The sequence below is a fragment of the Etheostoma cragini genome, chromosome 23 (genome assembly GCF_013103735.1).
Source record: "Etheostoma cragini isolate CJK2018 chromosome 23, CSU_Ecrag_1.0, whole genome shotgun sequence".
Taxonomy (NCBI): domain Eukaryota; kingdom Metazoa; phylum Chordata; class Actinopteri; order Perciformes; family Percidae; genus Etheostoma; species Etheostoma cragini.
The window spans coordinates 7,255,849-7,272,818 of record NC_048429.1 but is presented as its reverse complement, the minus strand read 5'-3'; the positions used below and the strand labels follow the sequence as shown (position 1 = coordinate 7,272,818).

General features: G+C 40.7%; 1 protein-coding gene across 1 annotated transcript in view; it reads right to left on the bottom strand.

The window, feature by feature from the left end:
• Window positions 1–15,518, bottom strand: part of tmtc2a (transmembrane O-mannosyltransferase targeting cadherins 2a) — a 52,477-nt gene extending 36,959 nt beyond the window's left edge. The window contains exon 1 of the mRNA XM_034863878.1: window positions 15,095–15,518. Coding sequence (XP_034719769.1) covers window positions 15,095–15,177 — 83 coding nt within the window. The 5' untranslated portion in view covers window positions 15,178–15,518. The remainder of the gene's footprint in view (window positions 1–15,094) is intronic.
• Window positions 15,519–16,970: the final 1,452 nt, after the last annotated feature.

Genomic DNA, 16,970 nt, shown 5'->3' with positions numbered 1-16,970 from the left:
GGAAAGCACTCTGCAATCATCTGTTGATTGGTTCAAGTTTGAGTTGCAAACTGATTCTTTTATCCAGCCACTGATGACCGATCCCAAACATAACACCTAACCTAAATATGCAAAGCAACATTTGTACACTTGTTGTACACGGATTTATCTTATATCTTAAGCCATCTAACTAATTGTTAGAAATGTTGTTCGAAATGTATCATTTTTAATGTATTATTTAATATGTTATTTGCTTTCTGGCTGAAAATTAGATAAGATTGATACCACTCTCAGAGTTGAGAGTGGTATTCATCTTCTCCCCTGACTATCAGCAAGAAAACTCTGCCTTTAAGGATGAGCAGTTCAATATTGTGTCTGATCAAGTGATATTAAACTTAATAAATAAATACATTACATGTGTGGAAACAAGTCCACTGTCATTACATCATATTCCAGAGAGACATTACTTAATACGCTACACTTCTAACCAATCATCGAGAGTGCAACTCCTTCATCTATTTTTCAGCAGATTGATTGCCCAGTCTTTTCCTCCATCTAACTGATCGATTGATCGCTTCCTATTAGCTAGTTGCACATAATAGAGGGGATCTAACAACAATGCCACCACTGCCACCTCAGCTAAAAAGGAGGCCGAACCCACCGCAACGTCCCCTGAGTGATGGTGTCAATAAAAGGCTGTGATGAATCCTCTGCCCACACCAGGGGGAAGGCTGTGGGAAATCAATGGTCAATAAAACTAAAGGTCTACTCTCCCCAGGGCATAAATATATCAAACACAGTGAAGGAAAATACTGTGTTGGGATTTGAGGGGGTCAGAACTCATGCCTCAAAAAAAGCTGTGGAATTAATTGAGTTTTTATGCAACGAATATGAAAACATAATGTTTAACTGCAGATGCACGAGTCTGTTTTGTCATTGCAGAAGAGCAGCTTGTTGAAGCAAGCTTCCAAGCAGAGCTGCTAGAAAGAGTATGTGTGCTATAAAAAAAGCAATATTTGTGAATGCAATCAAACTGAAAAATATTTTAAAAATAACGAAAGTGTACAGTTTAGTTTAGTTCAAAACCAAATAAAAGTTTAACACGTCCATGAACACCCCAGAGACCACCAGGAACATCTCTGGGAAAACGGTTGTTTCTTGTTGTTTTGTGAAATGCATAGGTATTTAAAAAAAATAATAAATCTCACCCAATAAATATGCCATATGCCTACAATATGGTACTGTGCCCATCAGCATTCACAGTGAGAAACACATTTAAATTAGCCAATATCAAGGAGCACTAGATGCAGAGACTTTTGTAAGGTTTCTAAAATCATTGGCCTTACCACACATCCAGCACTTATCATGGAAACAGTGGCCAACTTGTACACGCTCCATCCATCCATCCATCCCCCCAGTTGGGCCAGAAAACAACCTCCAGCATGTTACAAAAAAAACTAATGAGCAGCCAATCAGCCTGTACAAATTCTGCATCCAGTATGGTCTTGGCAGTTGATTACAGTGTCTGACTGTGGACGGGTAATTAGGGTGGCCTCCCTCGCCTGCATCCACGGTGATAAATGTGACGCTTGATTAAAAAACGGATTGACTGCTATTCTCTGACTTTGCCAAACAATACATAAATCCCAGCTGTGTGTAGGCTGATGATATGATTTAAAATGCCAGACAGATGTTGCAGTATCTCAGCTCGCTGCTGCAGATACAACATTGTTGCATCTAGGGGAATTTATGCAAAATTATGCTACTTTGCTGAGGTCCTAATTTGCTGCCTTCATAATCTAACAATTAAATGCAAAAATGAGTAACAGGGCTGTTACCTTTCGTTCAGAACTCCATCTACTATTTGAATGAGGAACATTTTTATATTCAATCTTAGTCTATAGTGACAATACATTTAACTTTCATGGATTCAATCTGAAACATCTCTGCATTTATAATATATATATATATATATATAGTATACCTTATATGTTCATAGTAGTACCTTTTTGTTCCATTATGGAATTCTTGAGGCCACTATATATACTACATACTTTGCTCACGCAGATATCAGACACTCAAATAGAATAGATGAGAGTAACATACAGTGAAATACACTGTATATAGTAAATATGGAGTTATTTCAGACAGAGCCATAGTTTTGGATTAGTATATATGAGTTAGAATTAATTTTAACTAATTAAGTTTTACTTCTTATTTGTTCAAACTAAAGTTTTTTGATAAAGTGTTTTTGTTCAAATAATTTAAATATTACATCTCTAGTGGCATGGTTACTTCACTATCACCAGCACATGGTCATGTATTTTTTTTAGCAGAAGGTACAACTCCAATTCCCTTTTCCCTCACCTCCTTAATTCATCTTACCTTCTGCTTTCATAATCAATTCCACTGGCCTAGTTCCAGAGAAGCGTTGGCACAGTGGCCTATAAAACCGTGTACCTCCAGCCACCTACGCTCATGATTATGGAAGCCCCACTTCCACACTTAAATTAAAAAGGGGGGGACTTGAACAAAGGACTAAAATGTTGCCTGGCATTGATTTCTCTCTACAAGGAATAGATGGGTCGTGAGGGGTCACGGCTAAAAAAGGACGGGCCCACTTTTCCCCTTAGTCCAGCTGTATAATTTGCATGCACATGATGCGGTCTAGTTGGTAAATATTCCTAACACACACGTGTTCCAATTTACTCACACACTTGCCTAGCACCAGGTGTGGACTAAGGCTGCACAATTAATCCCAATTTTATTGAAATCACATACAATTTGTTAAAGGCAAAATATGTGTCAAACCATTCAGAATTGAGTTTTGTCGTGCTGCAGAGACGTCCAATCCTACCAATCGAATCCCACAGACTAAAGAAAAAAATCTTAGTTTGATACAGATACTAACAGAAAATCACACTATAATCATTTTACTATAATACATTTTAATGAAAATGAAAATAATGATACAAACATGATCATTCCCTCCAATATCGTGAATCAAAATTGCCATCACAATATCAGTCAAAATAACTGCAATTAGATGTTTTCCTCATGTTGTTGAGCCCTATTTTGCACACACTGCATCAACATTACCCACAAATAAGCTCTCCAGAGTATTACAGGCCCACTATATTCATATATATATTCATATATATATATATATATATATATATATATATATATATATATATATATATATATATTGATATTCATATCAATGAAGATCTTGACAATGTCTAGCTGGGTCTACTGTCCGAGAAAGTTCCTTTTCTCTATTCTGCTCCAACAGTCTGTGTATCAGAGTGTGAAAAAACATTGGAACTTGAACTTTAGTGTTCCCCTGACACTTGTTCTGCTACAAAGTAGCGCACAGGAATAAATAGTAAAGGGTACTATTGCTGATGTCTAATCAAATGTCGATATGAAGAGGCCATTTTTTGTGGTGCATGTCCTTGAAGACCAAAGTTTGGTTCAAAGTTTGGTGTTCCTTTAAGAAAACAGGATCATTTTGACCTGCTGCGGAGATTAAAAGAAGGACAACTTTAATTGCTGATTACAAATCACGAAGCCAGTGGAAGATCCGAGTGTTGCAGCGCAGCCAAGTGAGCAGCTGGAGAAACAAAGCAGCATTCTGTTTCTGCTCGAAAGTCTTCTGTCTCTGATTAGAAAGAAAGAACTACACTAAAGCTCCAGCAGAATTGGTTTGGGATTTGATCAAAAATTTAAATATGCAGCTATTTTGAGAATGTATAGGATTTGTGCCTTTATGTTGAACGTAATGCATGAGAACAGAAAACAAAACACGCCGCAGATTCAGGAACAGCGAGGTTTCTCTCTGTTTTATCAGCTTTCAGTGGCCAGATTTACATGCAGCATTTGTAATGGCCAACTCTGCTGCACTAACACGCCATACAGCACTGTATCCAATCCAGAATAGGCCCTCCTTTCTTCTGCCGTGACCAGTTGTCACATTCCAGCATTAGCCAGAGAGGAACTATAGCTATAGAGAGGTACCACAGGGGCCAACCCCAACCAAATCTGTCTTCTTTTCAAGGATCTGTGCTAATTATCTACGATCTTTTCAAATTCTGATCTGTGATCTGTTGAACACGGCTGGTACAACGAAACCATTTGCCTGAACTCGACTCTCACATTGGAACCAATGATGTCAAACCCATCCATTTGACCCTTAACTTAGGTCAAAGCAAAAGTTGGCTAAAGTGGTTCAAAGGTACTTTAAATCAAGCCACGTTTTCAATCAGCTCTGAAACACCTTAGCAATACAAATTCTACCAGTAGTCCAAGGGCGAGCGCAGCAACAGAATCCAACAGAATCCAATGCAATAATAAAATATGTCAGAGGCAATTCCCTGCAGAAGGTTTAATATAATCCAAGTTTTTTAAACAATCAGCAGGGGTTCCAAAATGTATGGCCCTGTTTAAAATGCTGCAGGAAACTCCATTATGAAACCATAAAACGCATTGTGTAACATCATAAAAGTACCATATTCCCTTCTGAGATGGACATACATGATGTCATGCTACAACGTCATGACATTTGTATGGAAGACTGGGTTACAAGTAATGTCAGCCAAGCTGTTCTTTTTGGTATTCAATATATAATTCACAGCTATAGAAATCGCTGATGGAAAGAACACTTCCTCTGCATTTCCACAGTTAAAAAAGGACACGAGGCTACATGCTTAAAGGAAAAGTTCAACTGGCAGTAAGCTTAGCATAGCAAAGACTGGAAACGGTAGGAAACAGCTAGCCTGGCTCTGTCTGAAGCTAACAAAATCAGACTACCCAAATTTTAGAGATACTAAAGAGATATTTTGTTACCTTTGGACAGAGCCAGGCTAGCACTTTCCCCTGGTTTTTAGTTCCTTTGTGCTAAGCTAGGTTTAACAACTACTGGTGGTTTCATTGGTGTACAGACATGAGAGAGGTGTCAAACTTCTCATCTATCTGTCAGCAAGAAACTAAATAAGCATATTTCACAAAATTTCAAGCTTGTCCAACCTCCCTACTGCAAAACCAAAACAGTTGGTGTATTGTCACTCTATGAGGCCATCTCTCCATAAAATAAAAAGAAAGCATGTGTGTCCATGTCTTGGTGAAATAGGATAAACCTATTTCCTATGTGCAACAGGGATATCACATGGATTGTTCCTTGAGCTGATAAAGCTATCAGTGAATAGATGCTGCTGGTTATAGCATCTACTCACTGAAAATACAGCTAGACCACAGAATTTAGATTAAATAGTTGCTGTCAGCCACCTCAGTAATGGATTGACTGGATGTGGTATCACAGTAATGAGCAAGTCTTGGGGGGAAAAATGTGGATTTTGATGAAATCCACCCAGCGTGGTGGATGAGCTAGCACTGTCACACTCAGTGGTGACCTCTAATCTGTCTGCTTGCCATGTCTACAGAGCAGAGATACCAATCTACAACAGGACAGCGCCCATCAATGTTTCCTTAAGTCAATCCCACAGAAAAAGTAATTTCTTGGATGCTGAATTTCGTTTAGGCGAGGTGCAACTAATCAAAGTATTGACATAGTCCAAGCTCTCTGTTGTGGGTTTCTTATCAAAATGAAAGTGAAAATGCATCAAAGAGCTCATATACACTGACCATGTGCAAAAAGGAAAACATGCATAATTCAGTGCCCTTCAATTCAATCCATTAAAATATAAAAATAATACATTGAAAAGGAAAAAAAACATGTTGAACTTAGTGGTGTGGTAGATTTTTCCAAAAACACATCAAAAATGCATTAAAGTGTTGTCACAGCTCATCATGAAACCACTATAACCATACAGCCTGCCCCATAGCTAGTGATCCATGAATATCAAAAGGATGGTGAGAAAAGAATTGCATTCTGTAGAAAGATAAATACGGTGGCTGGTTTATCTCAGGCTGACAGAAGCGAGAAAACAGCAATTATCAAATGCAGATTTATCCCATTTATCAAGGATGACTTCCCCCTTGCAGTCAGGAGCGCCATGTTTACTTAAACAGCGATTCACCCTATCTCCAGCAAGCTCTGAGTACCTGAGACTAACTGTGCGAAAATGAGGTTCAGTCCCCCTCCGTGAGATGGGGGAGCTAACTAATAAGCAACGCTTAAATGGGCAGGCCATCACAATGGGAAAATTGGCTCAAATGTTTCCTGACCCTGCCTAGATAATCAAGGAGGATAGTTAACTTGAAGGATGGTGCGCTTTATGGTTCTATACACAGAATAATTACCTTGCTACTGAGCCAAACCTGAGTGAATTGGTTTGTTTCGATTGGGCTTGAAATGGTATACCACAAAGCTGTATGGTGAGGCAGGAAACTACAATTTCAATGTAAACTCAAATATCTTAGCATTAAGCCATGCGGATTCCCTGTTTTTGAACAAAACCGTTTTTCAAACACTGTTGCCAGTTCCTTTTATTTTCAACTCTCTATAATAATCACTATCATCTCCTCATCACTCCTCCAAATAGCCCTCTATTGTGTCACAATGACAGAACCATTAAACAACACGCTTCCTGTATCTGTATTAGCCGGTGAAGTTCTGGGTTTGTGGTCGCTTATCAAGAGGAAACAGGAAAAGGAGAAAGGCTATCTCCCTCCGCAGAATAAATCATGTGGATGTGAATGAAATATGAACATACAATATCCCCATATATATGCATGTTTTACAGTAATACAAATTTAAACCTTTTTATACATGTACAAATGAAGATACAATCACAAATCACTGCATCTAAAATCCCTCACAAAACCTTTAACGATAACCTCCTATAGGGTTTGTTTCCGGCTATTTTCTTTGTGAAGTCTCCAATGTCGTGCTACAAAGACATTAAAGGCAAACAAAATACCAGCTGCAGCACACTTGTGCAACAAAGCTTCTAGTATAACCACTTCACTACTCCTACGTCTCAATACCAAATACTATAACGGTTCCCTTGAGTAAAGGTAACAGGGCTGTCATCTGACCTCCCCTGAATCTTAACTCCCTCAAGCCTTCACACCATCTCTCTCAATCTCCCCCGCTCAGGTTTTTATGAGGTGAGAAGCACAAACCGATATTCCCCCACACAATGTTGGCCCTGTTCCGACCCAGAAAGCCAGAAAGCCTTATGCATATTAGTATATTTTACAAGAGTAAGCTGGAGTAGCCATGCGTGAAAATGGAAAGAGAGTGTTTTGTGCAGTGTTCAGCTAAGGTTCAGCACCGAGGTTGGCAATCTAATGAATTTGTATTGGTTTTGTGAAGCTACTGGTACTCATATTATAATTAAGGAACAACAGTGTCAGTATCTTATGCTGTTTTATCATAGCTTGCATAACTCATTTTTACCTCATCATGTTAAAGGTACATGTCAAACAAACAAAAAAAATCAGTTTTGCAATACAAAAAGATGTGTTTCTTACATTATCTTCAGCAGCAATTTCTTGCAACTCAGTTAAATGCATGGGGCTTAGGGGGTGGGGGGGGGGGGGGGGGGGGGGGGGGGGGGGGGGGGATTATTGCTTCAGGTTATTATAACAGCAGGCAGCTTAAAATGTTAGTGCAGCTCATTTTCGACCAGCAGTTATGTTCGCACTTTATGTGTATTCCAAAGTTCAAAGAACAACAGGCTGTAACTTGCATGGAGGTCTTCATTTGCAACTGGAACTGGAAAATAGCCAAACTTTTTTGGTGGAAACCACCCAAATGGTATAAAAGTAGCCCAAATTATCACAGCTCGCCCACAACTATTTTACCCACCCATTTAAATAAAAACTAACACAATCTGTCAACCGGCTTCATCATCCTGATCATCCACCCCATCAACTACTGGCTTCACCGTCACCAGGGAAAGGCTGTCAGTGCACATGAAGAACACAAACACCTCCACACGCACCGACAAACCATCTCGGCTTCCCGAAAACTAGCTGATGAAAGTCGAGGCTCACTTCGGAGTGCTTTTCACAGTCAGAACTGATATGAGCCATAGTGAAATACGAGTGCTTTGTCAAGTGCAGCGGGGGGGGAAAACACTTTTAATTTTCTGTTCTGACAGCTGAACTGGGCTACAGACATAAAAAACTCTACAGTCACTGAAAGAGAATACTCAATGGCTATTGATTACAAAAGGTAAAAATGGGTAACTGGTTGCAATTTGTGTGATCCCCTGCTTGGGTTTGGTTTTGTATTACGCCACAACGGCTCTAAGTTGCTTTAGAAGTCCACCTTGTAGTTTAAAGAGAGAAAGTGGATGCCAGCATCTAAGTGTAATCTAACACCACAAAAAGGAGCTTTGCTTACAAAGTGAGTTTATTGCGCTGAGAGAGAAATTCAACTCCATGCTGCTGAACCGTTATGAAGGCTTTCAGTTGGAGGAGAGCATGATGAACATGCATGCGGTTAGCCAGATAAGAAACTTGTGAGACTATGTTTTCACCCCTTTATGTATGGTTTGTGGTTGTCATCCTCCCAAATCTAGCATGGGTGTTCCATGACAAATCTATGGCTTTGGCATGTATATCTTGCAGGGCGCTGGCAACTAAGCCCGGTTGTCCGTGGAAACCAGTGTTTTGGGATCCACATATGGTGTGTATACAGGGAGGGTCGTGGGACTGAGGTTTGGCGGTCATGTATTAGCAGATGGGCGGATTGACTGTGGCCTGTGAAGCATAAGGGGTAGCCAAGGGTTAGCAGCAGCCTCAACCAGCACCGTGCATCACCGGGACCCAATGGGAGGAGGATAAACCCAAACAAATGTAACCCATCTCTTCTCCAAGTCTGGGTACTGATTACCAGATGCAAGGGTGGTATTACATTAATACAAGTATTACAGTTATTAAGTATGTCATGTATGCTTTCTGCTTGCAGATAACAGAAGAATTAACCAAACTGTTATATAAATTTATATATAATACTTTTTTTTTTTGGACGTTCTTGGTCTCGGTACATGCTTAATTAATCTGGTGATCTTTCATTCCAAGGTGCCATCTTCGAAGAACTTTTTTGTCTTTATTCTTAAATAACTTAAACCATTACTATCCCAATGTCGAACATTCATTTTCTGTCAAACTACTACTTGAATAAAGACTGGTGCCATCTGTTTTGAACATAGTTTTACATTCATACCTACCAGCCTTTGCGTTTCCCAAAGTGGGTTTTAAATCTATGTATGGATGACTATACCACAATAGTACTGCCAAAATTAATCATATGGCTACACAAAACAAATGCAACTGATGTAAATAGCAATTAAGAACACACAAAATCACTCAGAGTAACCTTGGGCAGCAGCTATTTTAAACTCTGACCCTTGACTATGAAAATACTGTGATGTCAAAATGAAGGAGATTTAGTTGATTGTGACAATACCTTTCATAAATGTTTCTGATGAAAAGTAAATCTGCTTTGTGCGCGCCTACCCTTTCATTATGAGGAACAAGCCATGCGAGCTCTTCTGTTTGCCAGGAGACTGTTTTTCCTGCCCCTTTAAGGATTGCAAAAGCTGGAGCATACCCCAGCCGAAGAGGATAGGCTTTATTATTTCATCTTCTGTCTTCAGCACATGCACCGCCATTTCTTTGCTTAGACATAGAACCAAACACCATTATAAACCCAACAAGACAATTTAAGCCTTTGTATTGTGGTTTTAAAGCAGTTTCAACGCCATATCATCTGCAGAGTTGACCACTAAGTGCTTTCGTGACTTAAATCTGCTAGTAATCAAAATGCGTTCCTATTGCTTAACTAATAGTTTGATCCCTCAAACACCAAATCTCAAGAGGCTACGGACTGCAAAAACAAGACATCAGTAAAAAAAAACGTTGTTATGGCCAATGAGAAAGAAAACGTACTACTGCTTACATTGGGATAGTTCATAAGATGGTGACATCTTTTATTCACAACCGATCCACACTTTTCATGAGGTTTCTCCTTATGTATGAAAATCTGATTAAATGCCTCAAAACCATCTCAAATTTCTTTTCATAAACATTTTCTTGATCAGTTTCACTCACCGCATTGTTTAATTCGATTCTCTACTTTCCTTCCAGTGGCGTTACTCATTTCTAAAACGCTTACAGTGAAAATTCCTCTTGACACAAGCTTTTGCACCTCAACTGTATTCCTTACTGCACACAGTCAAAGAGATTTGTCCCACTCATTTCATTAGCCTATATTTTCCCTCAATATTTGTCTGCTGAGAGCACATACTGTAACTTAAACAGCCTCAAAACAACTAGGGCATATGTTGTAGATAATTATTCCAATTGAGGCACAGAGATTCCTGGCAACAGTTACTACCGTGGGCTGAAAACCACAGTGAGCCTTGGGCGCGCCAACCCATAAGAGATAACAATTATGAGCAGATACTAAATACAGAGAAAACGTGGGTCCTTTTTCATGAAACACATGCACAAAGACGTGCATGAAATGCGTCAACTGTTTGTCAAGTCAACAAATTTACGTTACCAAAAGATGTAGTTCATCGAGTGGCCGCTAAAAGCTCCTCATTTTCACCCTCATTTTTGCATTAGCCAACACCAGACGACAATAGCCAGATTTGTCAGTTTGCAACCCACTTTGAGCTTAATTTGGGCTCTGTATAAACATATGGGCGACATCACCATATTTTATATGGGCTATGTTGACAACCCTTTTGCGACGCTAGGTTTAGAGCAAGGATAATGATACATAATATATAGATATGCTTCGCAGAGCATGAGCCATGTGAATTAAAATATAGAACCTACAATTAGTTATTAAAGCATTAAAGATAAAGATGCAAATGTTTTGGCTTTGAAGGTGTGGACTTTACCGGAGCTCGGCCAAGTAACAAGAGTACTGTCTCGTAATAAGTACATCATGTAATTACTTTTTCAGTTATTTATATGTAGCCTAATTACAAAATGATTATATTTCTCATATAACCTGCCTGACAGTGGTCATGTTACTATGATTTAAAATGGTACAAATAGCTCGAAAGTTAGTAGTTACGGCAAAAGAACAACCAGAAACACTAATAAAAACTGCTTCATTTAATTTACTGCTTTTCTTATCTCAGTTGATACAAGCACACGGACATTCCTGACACAACAATGCTCCTTATTTACTGAACATACTTCCACAATCCAGATACGTGCTACGTACAGATTCATACATAGAACAACTGACAGTTATATGGAGGACAGAAAGAAGGAAGCAAGAACGATTATTTCCATGTTTTTGTTTTGTGCTCTCTGGAGGAAGATATTGTTCATATTTATAGGTGATCCAGGGGGTTAAACTATGGGTGCACTATCCATAAAGGCAACTCAAAGCACTATGGTTTGAACTAAGATGAAAGGGCAACCCCATATTGATGCATTTATCGGTCAACCTCAAAAACCAAAGCTAGAAAAGTAACAGATGTTGCAACCAACAGACTCTGTGTCATTGTGGTCCTTTGTGTCATTTGTGTGGCATGTTAAATTGTTTAAACCTTAACTTGGGATGAACATTTTCAGTTTTAACAGTGAGGAAATTTCAAATAGAAAATTAAACTGAAATTATAGAGGGGACTGTGCCAGTCAGTGACATTTTAACCTCACTAAAATCCTCCAAACCCAGGCCCTTGCCCAAACAATGAATTGTTTTTCTCTTTTGAAACAACTCGGGAAGATGTTTTCACTTCAATCCCCTGAGAGACGCATGTGATGCATTTAGCACGCAGAGGCAATGGTGACGTGATTGGGGTCACAGATCTTATGGTACACGACTCTGAATGCTGAAAGCCACTTAGGATGCATTTCATTTAACAATATCATCTCCATTATCTCTTGTCCTTCCTGCACTCTTGGCGTCTGCATAATGTCCAAGCAGTCCTAGTAGAGACATCCATTACTGGGTCGATTCATCAAAAGGTGTTGTTAAAAACCAATATCATTGAAATGTCGGCATCAGGCGGGGGCTCATTTGTTATCCTATCAAAACCCTTGATGATGAGTATTCAAAGGAGAGTCCAGACATTATGGTAAATATATTTTCCAATCTATGACCACAACTCTAAAGCAATCAATCTAAAACTGTAAAAATATGAATATATCAGCACTTTGAGTAGCGCGTTCAAATCATGATAAATTCTACCTAACCAGAGAAACTGTAAATCAGCAGATTATGTCTTGATTGTTTCTCCGAATCAAAAATGCGCCTTGCTCAAGTCCTTATCCAGCTCCCATAAAACAAAGTCATTTCACACACAGAGGCTTTTCATTGGGATTACTGCTGGCCAAGAGAGCGCTCGGCTGGGCCCTGAGCAGTGCCCGGAAAAAAACCACTCTGACGTGATTGAAAAAGCAGAGACTGACCAGAACATCCCCACAAGTTGGAGTGCCTAGAACTATCTGCTCCGCCATCTTGTCTCCGATGTTAAGAACCGCATGTGACAAGAATTTGATTACAGGGTGAAAGGTCAGACGAGACTGTCTCGGCTCCCAAAACACAGCTTAAAAAAAACAACAAAAAAACACACAAATGTAGAAGAACAAATTTGTCTTCAACCAAGACAATCTTTTCAAACAACTCCAGACCAGAATGATTAGTGCAATGCTCCTCCACTTTAATCTTTCTCTTGCTGGAACCTTTTGCTCATAACTCTCCGCTTGTCCAAGAGGGAAGAGACCGGGAGCACGTGACTCTTGACCCCGAGAGAGGACGCCGTTTGATGAACGACCAGGGAAGGTCAGACCTCTGATTGGTATTCAACCTCTTCCATCGGAGATCTCTGAACCAAAACGCCAGAGTGTGTCCCCAAGAGCCTAAATTACCATGGTGACATTGATAGATCCGCATCATCGGCAGACACTGAACTTTCACTGAGGGGATGGAGTGCGAGCGTGGGCCGAAGCGGGCAGGCCAGCGCAGCGGTTGTAATCTGTCACCAAGGGGCTTCTTGACAACCTCTAGGTGTCACGGTCACACGTACAGACTAGGCTGATAGATGAACGACCCCGCTGGCCGCTTTTTACAGGGATATACTTGGCAAGGTGTGATGGAATTGGAGACGGCATACGGAGCTCATTTCTCCCACCACGCTATGTTTCTTTACTGCGTCCCCTCTTCTTTTTTTTACCTCCACACACCCTCTGTCTTGCTCACGCGTAACACACAGAGGGGTCACTGATGGTGCTGAAAAGTAAAGTGGGAGGATTTTTGACCTTTGAGGGGTGTCTGGAGATCCTTACCCGACAGCAACCACAGACGGAGCTGTGGACGGATAAGGGAGGCGACCCGTTCTCTGTTCATTCTTTGTATCCACGGAGAGATCTACCACATACCTTGCATATTCCAGTTGCCAAACCTGTGATTTAGTACTTGATAATGAAAGATGAATTCATATCAGTTTTGACAGAACTCTTGCAGGAGCCAAAACCCCATTATGCCCATATATAGTGTTTCAGAGTCAATGAAGAACTACCTGTCCAGTTCTTCTTTTTAAAAAGGAGACCAGCTGTGAATTCTTACATGAAGGGTGATTATTCTCACAAGCACAGATGTATGGCAGCCACACTCACCTAACAAACATGGTTGTTGGATGTGAAACACAACAGGCTGGTTTAGCCATTTAGATTTGTCTATATCAATATTTCCCAACCCTTTTTGGCTCAGTGACAACTCGTCACAGTTTACACGCCCTGAGCATGGAGGGTCATGAGTCACGAGCTGCAGCCTGACCAAATATTGATTGTTTCATTTGACTGATGTCCAGAGGCCCAGACAGATGAGGCCGACAATTAGAGAAAAATCAGCCAATAGGCTCAACATTACTTTGTGTAAGAAATGTGCATGATATATGGGCCAAAACAATTAGATTAATTCTTTTCTCTGTCACATCATTGTTAAATGAATGTCTTTGTTTTCTGACATATTATGGATGACTATTCGATTAAAGGATAAAATAATCAGATTATACTGATTTGATAATTCATCTTGAAATTAACTGGGACTCCAGAGGGTCCTGACCCCCCCACCCCCCCAGGTTTGAAACTACAGGTCTATGATAATTTAATTTAAATTTAATTTTAATCTGTTTATTGATCCCCAATGGGGAAATTACAATTTACACTCTGTGTCCACACTTTGTTAGTTATCATACACAGTCCTGAACTACACATACACCAGCGCCCTGAGCGGTTGGGGGGGGGGGGGGGGTACTGTGCCTTGCTCAAGAGCAGCTGGCAGTGCCCAGGAGGTGAAGTGGCATCTCTCCAGCCACCAATCCACACTCCAGTACCCAACTCCCTATGGACTGAGCTACTGCCACCCCTACCAGGCCTACTAAGCCTACTGATGTAACTAAAACAGTATTTTTTTTGTAAAATACATAAACACTGTCACCTGGGACTAAAACAGCTTGTTGTTAGTGAAAGTTCCTGATGTCGATCCCCTTTCCCTTCAACTCCACCTCTACGGTAGCCTCCATCAGGAGTTTTCTCCTCCACAGCATGACAGTGTCGACATGTTTATTCAGCTGTTTGCTATATGAAACTCCCGGTTTAAATTAGCTTGAGATCCCTCGGGAGGCAGGGCGTTGTTAAAACACGCACGAGTGCTTCATCAACACAAAGAGCAGCCGAACCTGTGCGTGTGCGCAGGCGAGGGGACTTCACAACGTGTAGAATGACCCCACTTCTGCTGTCAGTTCCTGGACAAGGACCATGTGATGTGCGCTGCTGTGTCTCATTTTTAAAGTATCTAGGCTAAGAATACTAATTTGAAGTCCCTGGAGTAACGGTACACAACTTTAGGGACAAAACACGGGCTACAATTAAGAGCAATACAGCATTATGAGCTGTCTAAGGAATAGGAATACACCACTGCGGGGATATTCTGGTCACTACCATTTCACGGCGCATGGTTCAGTAACCTACGTTTCCCTTCATACTCGCTGTTTTTGTGTCTTTAAGTACAGCCGGAGAATGAGCAGGGATTTAATACAGACTAAAGACAAAAGCATGCACTCTAACCGTGCGGGCAGGCGCAGCGACCCTCCGCTTCCGTGCGGAGGTAACAGGGAGATGACAAGTGGCGGAGCGGATGGGGATGTTGCGCTCTGTGGGCGAAACCTACCTGTCATCGTAGCAGAAATCTGCGTCCAGCGTGTTCAGATAGAGACCCACAGCCACGGCGGTGCACACCAGCTCCGTGATCATCTCTCAAAACCAACGTGGGAGAGGAGCCCGGGATAGAAATGACTAGAATCGGGTCTCAAGTCTCTGTGTTATTGTGCTCTCAATTCAGCCGTTCGGAGCCGCATAGCTCTCCGGACAACGCAGGGCAGTTCCGTGACATGGAAAGTGTGTCAAAGTTAGCCATATTCCCTGTAAGCCATTGTTTTTGAGAGATGGGTCAGGGGTGTCGGGAGGTGAAGCTAAAGCCGGGTTCGGCTCGGAGCTGTGCGCATTTCGGTGCTGCGGTGTCCTCAGTGTGCGCATCTCTCCGCCTTGGCACCGGAGAGAGCAGAGCGGGGGAAACGCATGTGGTTTTCAGGGAGGATGAGCATGCGCACTGGGCTCTGCACTGTGGGGGAAAGGTGGGAAATGTTGGCAAATAGGAAATGTGTTTTTATGCATTACTGATGGAGCAGAATAAGAAGCAATCGTGTACAGGAAGTCTCATGAAATGGATGTCAGTTGTTTGCAAGCAAATGTTTACTTGTTAATGTTGACTTAACTGCAACAGACTGAAGACATAATAATAATAACAATACATTTTATTTATAATGCCCTTTACATTTCAAAAAGAAATCTCAAAGTGACATCACTGTCACGGGTTACTTAGTAAACGATGTAGTTACATTTAATTCTTTTAAGGAAACATAATAAACTGACATGAATACCTAACTTTGAGTTTCAGTTTTGAGTTGTAAAATGTAGTTGCACATGTTAAAGTTAAAATAAATGACCTAAACACAAATTGTACAAAGACAACCTGGTTAATTACCTCACCTCAAATAATTGAAAGCAATGTTTACAATGTCAATTGTATCCATATCTTCTGTAGGACCAGGGGATATGCAATTAGGACTAAAATAGTTCCATATATAGGACCCCTGGCTGTCTTAGACACAATTGATCTTTACTGGTAAGATGGACATTGGGTGTCAGGTTGAGTAATACATTGGAATATTTTCCATTGGGATGTGTGATTGATGAACTGTTGTACCTCACCCTAGGGTAGGGATGCACATGGGCGTCAGTTTGGAAGTGTGCAGCCTGGTCCTGCTGGCTACCAGCTGGACCAACGCCTGGCCCTCAGTCAGGGCTCCAGGCAAAGAAATCCAGCGCGGTCAGCAGGGGGAGAGAGTAAAACAGATGGCTGGAGAGGGATGGACAGACCGCAAGGGCATCGGCCGCCGATGGGTGAGACAGTTACGCAGCATTACGGGGGCAAGAACACTCATTTGTAACAAAGGTGCCCGGCCACCCTAACTCTGAGAAAGACTTGCCCTTGACCTCACAGAACCTGTTGGAAGGCAGGCTGCTGTGTTTTTGTACCTCAGACTTATGTTGAGATACTTCCGCTTGGACAGCATTCATCAGTGTCCAGAGGCAACAAATGAGTGTTTGGGTTGTAGGAAGACAATCAATCATTGGACGTCTTTTGACACTTTATCTGTAAGACATCCTTAAGATACAGCCTTCTTGTTGTTGTTATATTACGATAGTTGCATGTACATATATTGGGATAGTTGCATGAAAATGTGTGTGTGTGTGTATGTGTATATATATACATGCAACTATCGTAATATAACAAAAACAAGAAGGCTGTATCTTAAGGTTGTCTTACGGATAAGGTGTCAAAAGTTGTCAAATGATTGACATCTTTTGACAGCTATATATATATATATATATATATATATATATATATATATATATGCAAAACACAGGCACATATTTTATGCAATCCTTTACTGTTCTATAACATTTTGAGTAATTATCAGTAC